Source organism: Salmo salar, chromosome 01, assembly GCF_965601325.2.
Source record: "Salmo salar chromosome 01, fSalSal1, whole genome shotgun sequence".
NCBI lineage: Eukaryota > Metazoa > Chordata > Actinopteri > Salmoniformes > Salmonidae > Salmo > Salmo salar.
In genome coordinates, this window is record NC_138291.1 from 14,111,118 (window position 1) to 14,122,901 (window position 11,784).

Sequence of the window (11,784 nt, forward strand, 5' to 3'; positions counted from 1 at the left end):
TTTTTCAGATGAAAGCCCTTGTTGGATGTCATTTAAAGTAACTGTAGATTGAAAATCTCACTTTTATAATGGTCTCGACTGATCCTATACTCACATTTGTAGCATAAATTGGAGAAAAAACACTTCAAAACCCCATCTCCCTGAGGACGATGAGCTGGCCAATCAGTGGTCTACTCACATAAATATTTGAATTGACCGGTTATACGCCCACACCCTTCTGTTGTTGGGATACGCCCACACAATTCTCAGAAATGCTACTTTTGAACATACTTAATTAAGCAATTTTGGATTCTTATAAGTAAGTCATATTTCATAGAAATCTGGAAATACTGGACAGTTACTTTTTGGATCACTACCTTTAAGCCACGTACCAAACAATCAAGATTTTTTTTTACAGAAAACTGAGATTCTAAATAAAAAAGGTAGCCAAAATGCCAACATGAGTTCCTAGTCATTGTAATTAAATGCTTTATCACGATATGTTAATCAGTAAAAGCTCTAATTAGCTACATTTCTATAGTAATGTTAGAGGTGTTAAAGAAGAGTTGTAGTTGTACTATCAATTGAGGTTTATTTTTTGTCCGGACAAAAAGTTCAAAAAAACATTAAATAATTTCAACATTTTGGACTAAAACAGCAAAACATTTACATTTGTAGATGATACAAAACGTACTGCAATTTAAGACTGACACCTACACTATTATAAACTGGATCATTCGAGCCCTGGATGTTGATTGGCTGACAGCCGTGGTATATGAGACAATATACCACGGGTATAACGCAAATCAAATTACTTACTGTTCTAATTACATTGGTAACCTGTTTTTAATAGCAACAAGGCACCTCTGGGGTTTGTGTTATAGGGCCATTATACCACAGCTAAGGGATGTATCCAGGCAATCCCCATAGCATGGTGAATAAGAACAGTCCATATCCATGGTAAATTGGCCAAATACCACACCCCCTCTGGCCTTATTGCTTAATTATAATACAGGTTCCCAAAACATTATTTCAGAACATAATCATTTCAATAACTTCATCATCCATTTATATGTTTGTGTTGTGACTAGTTTGAAAAAGAAAGAGCAAGATGCTGGCAGCATAGCATTGTCTTGACACCTGGACATCCATCTTCTCACTTTGGAATCTGGATGCTTGGTCAGTAGGTCAGGTCCAAAACTTCCTTTGGTCTAAAGATACACAAAATACTACATCAGTGGAAGATCAGAAGACATAACCACCAATATTTTCATATTAATGAATACATTCGACTCAATAGTGTTTCAATTAATAAGCACAAGCGATTATTGCTACTCTCTTTAGTCGTCTGAACAGTGACTAAAGAGTATGCTGAACGGTTTCTAGTACTCACTTGCAGGCCTTAATTTTAACACAGATGGTCCTCACACCATCGCTTGTGTTAAGCTCATCAATCACCACCCACAAGTGTTTTTTCACCAGGTCTTCACAGGTAGATTTTACTAAGGGTAATTTACCGCAAAAGGACAATAGCTTCTGCTTTATCTCCTCCTATCGACGAGAAATCATCATCAACATCAGTTGACATTTTCAGAGAAATATCACAGTAAATAGTGCAATTTCATGAAAGGACACAATTGTAATGCTATGGTAGCTACCTGGCGAGAGGAAGTGGAGATGGATTTCTTCACTTTCTTCAGTGCCCACTCACACGCCTTGCAGGCTCCCTTTAGCTGCTGTTGCTGCTTTGGAAAGCACAAACAGACAAGAAAGGAGAACAAATCACACTTAAGACAAATATATGCACCCCAACCCCACATTCTTATTATTAATAAAATGGTGGTGTGATGTATTTAGTGTTATGGTTTAAGTACATTTGAATATGTAATGTGAGAGTGAAAGTCAGGTGGGACAATAGTTTCTTCAGTCAATGTATGTCTTTAGTTATATTTATGTCTATGGTTAAGTTCTGTTACACAGTAGCAGGTTGAGTATTCCAATAGGAAGTTGCAGAATTGTGTACACTTTCTGCTAGTTCATAACATTTTGACCATAGCATACTATTACCATGCGCTTTTTCAGCTGTGCTTCCACTACTTCCTGGTCATCTTGGCATTGCCCATGGATTTCCCAAACTGCGAAGAAAAAAATGACACAACAGTCATGGGTACTTTAATTGTATTGTACTGAAACCAAAGGTGAACTTGGAGTTGATTTAGGCCCCCTACCAACAGTTCCCCTTGCACCCTGACGCAATGTACGTGCTGCATATACAGTAGTTACTACTTGAGTTAAATAAATAAAATCTCACCTGAACAAGCCAGCAGACTGAGGGCAAGGAGGACCAGAGATGTCTTCATGATTTGTGGTGGTAGAGATGTGAAGAGTAAAAGTCGTGTTGGGATTTGGTAAAGTGACTTAGGAAGCAGACAAGCCCCTTTATATGTTGAGGCCCCTCTATACACAGCCCCCTGTATAAACCCCACCTACAGTTCAATCTATTGATAGTACATCTCACATTAACCACAAGACACAACCCTTACAAGTCAACAGGACGTTACTTGGAAGAACTTTATCTTTTCTCGTGGTTTAGACCTACAGTACATACTGATGAGGAGCAATCTCTCCACTGTCTGATCTCCTATTTAATTTAATTTTCGGTATACTCACTTTGTTTTCAACCACATTGACATATTTGATAAAAACTTGTTCAGCTAGCTTACAAGTGATACATTTAGGGCTAGATCTACTAAAATAACATATGGAGTTGTTTTAAGATAGTAATAACCATTTTATATTTTAGGACACCTGTAGGTACGTATATAAAAAACATTTTTGTAAATTATTTGATGAAGCATTACATTTGCCCTTATATAACACAAAATTACATAGCGAAATAAATGAAAAGGAAGTATGTTTTAAAGTTTCTGAAATACATCCGAGAGAGAAAGTAAAGCTCAGGATAACATCAGGGACAAAAACATTTTTATAATAGTGTTTGTGGTTAACTCAGGAGAAAGCATTTACACTGCTCCAGAGTCCAATGGTGGCGAGCTTTACCCCACTCCTATCAGACCTCAGGATAAGACCCAGATGCAGACAGTTCGAAGTTACAAAAGTTTATTACAAAAACAGGGGGCAAGCAAATGACAGGTCAAGGGCAGGCCGAGGTCAGTAATCCAGAGCAGAATCCGAAAGTTACAGATCAGTAGGCAGGCTCAGGGTCAGAGCAGGCAGAATGGTCAAAAACCGGGAGAACTAGAAAACAGGAACTGACAAGAAACAGGTGTACGGGAAAAAACGCTGGTAGGCTTAACGAGACAAGACGAACTAGCAACAGACAAACAGAAAACACAGGTATAAATGCAAAAGGGATAATGGGGAAAATGGGTGACACCTGGAGGGGGGTGGAGACAAGCACAAGACAGGTGAAACAGATCAGGGTGTGACAACTCCAGCCGACGCTTGGCATTGTGCATGGTAATCTTAGGCTTGTGTGCGGCCGCAGGCCATGGAAACCAATTTCATTAAGCTCCTGACAAACAATTATTTTTCTAACGTTGCTTCCAGAGGCAGTTTGGAACTCGGTAGCGAGTGTTGCAACCGAGGACAGACTATTTAGAACGTGGTAGCCACGGGACCAAAACAGAAGAGAAGTTTAGCATCGCGCTCCAACGCTCTTAGTTGTTGAGGAAATTGACCCACTACGCTGTTAACTTTGTGCATCTACATCATATCGCTGAGTCTACCTTTAAAATGCTATTTTATTGAGAAATGTTTAAAGTTGAAAGGATGCTTTCAGTAATGTTTCAATTGCATTTAAGAATTAGATTCCTCCTAGTCCGAAACCAGTTGGATAGGAATGTAATGTAAAGCCAAGATATGGCAGTATATTCCTCAAATAAACAGTAAACCATGTGTATCCTTTGTGTAGCCCATTAATGAATTTGCTAATATGGTTATTGTATGTTTGTTTTATGTCTCGGCTGATCAAATTTCCCCACATTAATTAAAAAGTAGAGTAGTTCTAATCTAATTGAATGTAAAGATCAGTACCTCCAGGATTCTGCATATTTTGCGAAAGCTTGTAATTTGACCAATCCCCACACTATTTTCGCTAGCTACAGATTTTAACACCAGATAATGTGTCTCAATCAATGAGAGAAGATTTGAAAAAGACAAGATGGCGATGTACATATTGTCGGATTCATTCAGGAGCAAAAAAAATGATTTGGGTAGGGTGTCGGGCACAGGAACTTGTAAGACCAGGCATTTTCTTTTGTTGTCTCTCTTACATCCAGGACAAGTGTGTTACATAACTGTTACATGTGTAATTTACAGATTGTTTTGATGTTGGCTACGGCCCTACAGTAGCCTGTTAAGATATGTGTCGAGAGTTGTCGGAGATACAGGGGCTCTGGGAAGACACTAGGGAGGACATGAAAGAATGGAGGGATTTAATAATTTCTCAGCTTGACCATTTCTTCAGTCAGTCAGCAAATGAGAGGTTGCATGCAAAAAAGCACCGTGTCAATAAATAGTAAAAAAAAAGATAATTTTCTTCACTTAAATTTGGGGTTCTCCATTGAATACTTACAAAAACATACACGTGTAAACGCACCCACAAACACTGAAATAAGTATATCTACACAATACATACAAAATATTTATGCCGAGATCCCTCTGCAGCCTGTGTCATCAAAAGATGCCTCAAATATGAGGACCAAGGAATATAAATCATCTCAAGTGTACACATTGGAATCCAAGCGACACCATTCTTTAAGGGTATAAGAACTCACGGAATCTTCCTCACAGCGAGGGGGCAGTAGTGAGCAGGCACTTGACATCCATCCTCAGTTTTTTCCTATCACAGCCATTAAACTCTGCCACTATTTCAAGGTCACCGCTGATCTCATGATGAAATCCCGGAGAGGTTTCCTTCCTCTCTGGGAACAGAGTTAGGAAGGACGCCTGTATCTTTGTAGTAACTGATTATATTGATCAACCATCCAAAGTGTAATTAATAACTTCACCATGCTCAAAGGGATATTCAATGTCTGCGTTTTGAATTTTTACCCATCTACAAATAGGTGCCCTTCATTGCGAGGCACTAGAAAACCTCCCTGGTCTTTGTGATTGAATCTGTGTTTGAAATTCACTGCTCGACTGAGGGACCTTACATATAATTGTACGTGTGAGGTACAGAGATGAGGTAGTCATTCAAAGTTCATGTTAAACACTATTATTGAACACAGAGTTAGTCCATGCAAGGTATTATGTGACTTGTTAAGCACATTTGAACTCCTGAACTTATTTAGGTTTGAATATTTATTTCACTCAAGACATTTTAGATTTTCATTTTTACATTATGGGGTATTGTGTGTAGGGCAGTGACAAAAAAAAATCTAAATTTAATACATTTTAAATTCAGGCTGTAACACAACAAAATGTGGAAAAAGTCTAGGGGTGTGAATACTTTCTGAAGGCACTGTATGATACTAACTTGAACGACTCTGTGGTATGTCCCTATACGGCCTTTTAGGGGCCCATGATTCAGTACACTCTGTTCAGTGATGGTCACAGCCCCGCCCCACTTTCTGCAGTAGCCTGACAGGCAGCAGTGGGTGTGCAGGACAGGCCAGGCTAGGTGTTTGTGGTTGGGAAATGGTCTGACTCTGACATATGAGGCTGTATTTTACACAAAATCTTGTCTCTCCACTCTCCACTCTCCTCTCCCCTCTCGTAGTGTCTGGCAGAGTTGGACCGGAGTGTGAACCCGCTGGGTGATGGACCCTGTCCTGCCTGCTGTCAGCCTTGCTTCTACTGGCCAGCCTCTCACTGCCAACCTGCAGCCTCACAGCCTGCTGCCTGTAGCTACACAGCCTCCTACTGGCCAGTGCCTTCGCAGGTAATCAGCAGCACTGCCTCCTACTGGCCAGCACCCTCACAGGTAAGCAGCATCACCGCCTCGTACTGGCCAGCACCCTGGCAGGTAAACAGGCTCATTAAAACCTCTCTAGGGTAGGTGGCACCAAATCGTCCCACCTACGTAACAGCCAGTGGAATCCTGTGGCGCGTTATTCAAATACCTTAGAAATGCTATTACTTCAATTTCTCAAACATATGACTATTTTACAGCATTTTAAAGACAAGACTCTCGTTAATCTAACCACACTGTCCGATTTCAAAAAGGTTTTACAATGAAAGCAAAACATTAGATTATGTCAGCAGAGTACCCAGCCAGAAATAATCAGACACCCATTTTTCAAGCTAGCATATACTGTCACAAAAACCCAGAAGACAGCTAAATGCAGCACTAACCTTTGATGATCTTCATCAGATGACACACCTAGGACATTATGTTGTACAATACATGCATGTTTTGTTCAATCAAGTTCATATTTATATCAAAAACCAGCTTTTTACATTAGCATGTGACGTTCAGAACTAGCATACCCCCCGCAAACTTCCGGTGAATTTACTAACAATTTACTAAATTACTCACGATAAACGTTCACAAAAAGCATAACAATTATTTTAAGAATTATAGATACAGAACTCCTCTATGCACTCGATATGTCCGATTTTAAAATAGCTTTTTGGTGAAAGCACATTTTGCAATATTCTAAGTAGATAGCCCGGCATCACAGGGCTAGCTATTTAGACACCCAGCAAGTTTAGCCTTCACCAAACTCCGATTTACTATTAGAAAAGTTTGATTACCTTTGGTGTTCTTCGTCAGAATGCACTCCCAGGACTTCTACTTCAATAACAAATTTTGGTTTGGTCCCAAATAATCCATAGTTATGTTCAAACAGCGGCGTTTTGTTCGCGCGTTCAAGACACTATCCGAATGGTAAATAAGGGTTACGAGCATGGCGCATTTCGTGACAAAAGATTTCTAAATATTTCATTACCGTACTTCGAAGCATGTCAACCGCTGTTTAAAATACATTTTTATGCCATTTTTCTCGTAAAAAAGCGATCATATTCCGACCGGGAATCTGCGTTTAGGTAAATAGACGAAAGAAAATAAAGCACGGGATCGACTCGTGCACGCGCCTAAGCCCATTATCCTCTTATCGGCCACTTGCCAAAAGCGCAAATGTGTTTCAGTCTGGGGCTGGAATGACATCATTCAGCTTTTTCCCGGGCTCTGAGAGCCTATGGGAGCCGTAGGAAGTGTCACGTTACAGCAAAGATCCTCAGTCTTCAATAAACAGAGGCAAGAAGAACAACAACTTGTCAGACAGGCCACTTCCTGCATGGAATCTTCTCAGGTTTTTGCCTGCCATATGAGTTCTGTTATACTCACAGACACCATTCAAACAGTTTTAGAAACTTTAGGGTGTTTTCTGTCCAAAGCCAATAATTATATGCATATTCTAGTTACTGGGTAGGAGTAGTAACCAGATTAAATCGGGTACGTTTTTTATCCGGCCGTGTAAATACTGCCCCCTAGCCCTAACAGTGATATTTATTAATTATTTTTTTTACCTTTATTTAACCAGGTAGGCCAGTTGAGATCAAGTTCTCATTTACAACTGCGACCTGGCCAAGATAAAGCAAAGCATTGCGACAAAAACAACAACACAGGGTTACACATAAACAAACATACAGTCAATAACACAATAGAAATATCTATGTACAGTGTGTGCAAATGTAGAAGAGTAGGGAGGTAAGGCAATAAATAGGCCATAGAAGTGAAATGATTACAATTTTGCATGACACTGGAGTGATAGATGTGCAGATGATGATGCGCAAGTAGATATCCTCTTGCTCTTTTGCACCCCAGTATAAGTAACAATATGGGGATGAGGTAGTTGGGTGTGCAATTTGCAGATTGGCTGTGTACAGGTACAGTGATCTGTAAGCTGCTGAGATAGCTGATGCTTAAAGTTAGTGAGGTCAGTCAGTTTTACGAGGGAATGTTTGGCAGCATGAGTGAAGGAGGCTTTGTTGTGAAATAGGAAGCCAATTCTAGATTTAATTTTGGATTGAAGATGCTTAATGTGAGTCTGGAAGGAGAGTTTACAGTCATACCAGACACCTAGGTATTTGTAGTTGTCCACATATTATAAGTCAAAACCGTCCAGAGTAGTGATGCTAGTCGGGCGGGAGGGTGCGGGCAGCAATCGGTTGAAGAGCATGCACTTAGTTTTACAAGCATTTAAAAGCAGTTGGAGGCCACGGAAGGAGTGTTGTATGGAGTTAAAGCTCGTTTGGAGGTTTGTTGGGCCAGATGAATACAGGATGGTATTGTCTGTGTAGAGGTGGATCAGAGAATCACCAGCAACAAGAGCGACATCATTGATATATACAGTGAAAAGAGTCGGCCCGAGAATTGAACTCTGTGGCACCCCCATAGAGACTACCAGAGGTCCGGACAACAGGCCCTCCAATTTGACACATTGAACTCTATCTGAGAAGTAGTTGGTGAACCAGGCGAGGCAGTCATTTGAGAAGCTAAGTCTATTGAGTCTGCCGATCAGAATGCTGTGATTGACAGAGTCGAAAGCCTTGGCCAGGTCAATGAATACGACTGCACAGTACTGTCTTTTATCGATGGCGGTTATGATATCGTTTAGGACCTTGAGCGTGGCTGAGGTGCACCCATGACCAGCTTGGCAACCAGATTGCATAGTGGAGAAGGTACGGTGGGATTCGAAATGGGTTTGTTAACTTGGCTTTCTAAGACTTTAGAAAGACAGGGCAGGATGGATATAGGTCTATAACAGTTTAGGTCTAGAGTGTCTCCCCCTTTGAAGAAGGGGATGACCGCGGCAGCTTTCCTTTCTTTGGGGTCTCAGATGATACAAAAGAGAGGTTGAATAGGCTAGTAACAAGGATTGCAACAATTTCGGCGGATAATTTTAGAAAGAGAGGGTCCAGATTGTCTAGTCCATCAGATTTGTAGGGATCCCGATTATGCAGCTCTTTCAGAACATTAGCTGTCTGGATTTGGGTGAAGGAGAAGCGGGGTGGCTTGGGCAAGTTGCTGGGGGTGCTGAGATGTTGGCCGGGGTAGGGGTAGCCAGGTGGAAAGCATAGCCAGCCGTAGAACATTTTTTATTGAAATGATCGATTATCGTAGATTTATCAGTGGTGACAGTGTTTCCTATCCTCAGTGCAGTGGGCATCTGGGAGGAGGTGATCTTATTCTCCATGGACTTTACAGTGTCCCTGTCACAGGGGTCGTTGAATGGAGACCAAGGCGCAGCGTGTAAAGTGCTCATTCCTTTTCTTTAATGAATACACTTCAACAAAAAACAAACGACCGATCACAGTCCCGTCAGGTACACTAGACTAAACGGAAACAACTACCCACAAACCCCAATGGAAAACAGGCTGCCTAAGTATGGCTTCCAATCAGAGACAATGAAAGACACCTGCCTCTGATTGGAAACCATACCCGGCCAAAACATGGAAACTAACACATAGAAATAGACATCTAGAACAATCCCACCTAGAAACAGAAAACCCCAAAACCACCCAGAACAATCACCTGTCACGCCCTGACCACTCTACTATGGCAAATGACCTCTTACACTGGTCAGGACGTGACAGTCCCAGAACTTTTTGGAATTAGTGCTACAGGATGCAAATTTCTTTTTGCAAAAGCTAGCCTTAGCTTTCCTAACTGACTGAGTATATTGGTTCCTGACTTCCCTGAAAAGTTGCATATCGGGGGGCTATTCGATGCTAATGCAGAACACCACTGGATGTTTTTGTGCTGGTCAAGGGCAGTCAAGTCTGGAGTGAACCAAGAGCTATATCTGTTCTTAGTTATACATTTTTTGAATGGGGCATGCTTATTTAAGATGGTGGGTAAAGCACTTTTGAAGAGCAACCAGGCATCTTCTACTGACGGGATGAGGTCAATATCCTTCCAGGATACCCGGGCCAGGTTGATGAGAAAGGCCTGCTCGCTGAAGTGTTTTAGGGAGCGTTTGACAGTGATGAGGGGTGGTCATTTGACCGTGGATCCATTACGCATGCAGGCAATGAGGCAGTGATCGCTGAGATCCTGGTTGAAGACAGCAGAGGTGTATTTAGAGGGCAAGTTGGTCAGGATGATATCTAAGAGGGTGCCCATGGCTACGGATTTAGGCTTGTACCTGGTAGGTTCTTTGATAATTTGTGTGAGATTGAGGGCATCTAGCTTAGATTGTAGGATGAACGGGGTGTTAAGCATGTCCCAGTTTAGGTCACCTAACAGTACGAACTCTGAAGATAGATGGGGGGCGATCAATTCACATATGGTGTCCAGGGAACAGCTGGGGGCTGAAGGGGGTCTATAACAAGCGGCAATGGTGAGAGACTTGTTTCTGGAAAAGTGGATTTTTAAAAGTAGAAGCTCGAATTGTTTAGGCACAGACCTGGATAGAATGACAGAACTCTATGGGCTATCTCTGCAGTAGATTGCCACTCCGCCCCCTTTGGCAGTTCTATCTTGTCGGAAAATGTTATAGTTAGGGATAGAAATGTCAGGATTTTTGGTGGCCTTCCTAAGCCAGGATTCGGACACAGCTAGGACATCCAGGTTGGCAGAGTGTGCTAAAGCGGTGAATAAAACTAACTTAGGGAGAAGGCTTTTATGGTTACAGAAGTCAACAAATGAGAGCGCTTGGGGAATGGGAGTGATGCTGGGGGCTGCAGGGCCTGGGTTAACCTCTACATCACCAGAGGAACAGAGGAGGACTAGGATAAGGGTACGGCTAAAGGCTATAAGAACTGGTCGTCTAGTGCGTTCGGACCAGAGAGTAAAAGGAGCAGATTTCTGGGCGCGGAAGAATAGATTCAAGGCATAATGTACAGACAAGAGTATGGTAGGATGTGAGTACAGTGGAGGTAAACCTAGGCATTGAATGATGATGAGAGATGATTTGTCTCTAGAGGTACCATTTAAGCCAGGTGAGGTCACTGCATGTATGGGGGGTGGAACAAAAGGGCAAATTGAGCAGGGCTGGAGGCTCTACAGTGAAATAAGACAATAATCACTAACCAAAACAGCAATAGACAAGGCATTTTGACATTAGGGAGAGGCATGTGTAGCCGAGTGATCATAGGGTCCAGTGAGTAGCTAGGCGAGCTGGAGACACAGCGATTCAGACAGCTAGCGGGCCGGGGCTAGCAGGCTAGCAGATGGGCCTCCGGGTGACGTCGCAACGAAGAGCCTGTTGAAACCCCCTTGGACGGTTACGTCTGCAGAGCAGTCGTGATTGATTGGCGGGGCTCTGTGTTGGCAGTAAAGGGTCCAGGCCAATTGGCAAAAGAGGTATTGTCACCCAGGAATTGGCTGATGGACCTCTTCGGCTAGCCGGGAGATGGGCCTAGCTCGAGGCTAGCTACAGGCTAACTGGTGCATGCTTCGGGACAGAGACGTTAGCCAGGAGTAGCCACTCGGATAGCAGCTAGCTAGCTGTGATGATCAGGTGTAAAGGTTCAGAGCTTGCGGTAGGAACCCGGAGATGTGGTAGAGAAAAAGCAGTCCAATATGCTCTGGGTTGATATCACGCAGTTCTAAAGTATAAAAAAGATTGCAGATCTTTACCACAGTGGGTGAGGCGGGTTGCAGGAGAGTATGTTCAGTCCGTAGATGGAAATTGAGATTAAAAATGTTAAAAATATATACAAGGAAAACGATACAGGACGGGACAAGACAAACAGAGGTCCGACTGCTAAGCTATCTTGGTGACTTGATATGACAAATATCATTAGCATTAGAACATTTATATAAATGGTGAAAAGCACAGGAGCCAGAATGGAACCTGGAGGGACACCAATTTTCAACTCCACATAGAT

General features: G+C 42.1%; 1 protein-coding gene across 3 annotated transcripts; it reads right to left on the reverse strand.

Moving 5' to 3' along the window:
• Positions 1-551: 551 nt before the first annotated feature.
• On the reverse strand, positions 552-2,434 carry LOC145862548 (uncharacterized). 3 transcript variants are annotated; one of them, XM_082966970.1, is made up of 5 exons: positions 2,291-2,434; positions 2,047-2,114; positions 1,638-1,721; positions 1,373-1,530; positions 552-1,190 (listed from the first exon to the last, which is right to left on the reverse strand). In XM_082966970.1, the coding sequence occupies exons 1-5, from the start codon at positions 2,337-2,339 to the stop codon at positions 1,160-1,162; spliced, it is 390 nt and encodes a 129-aa protein (XP_082823096.1). In that variant the 5' UTR covers positions 2,340-2,434; the 3' UTR covers positions 552-1,159. The 3 variants fall into 3 exon arrangements, with proteins under 3 accessions (XP_082823096.1, XP_082823076.1, XP_082823115.1); XM_082966950.1 differs by having other exon boundaries at positions 1,638-1,724; XM_082966989.1 differs by lacking the exon at positions 552-1,190 and having other exon boundaries at positions 1,369-1,530; positions 1,638-1,724.
• Between the last annotated feature and the right edge of the window lie 9,350 nt (positions 2,435-11,784).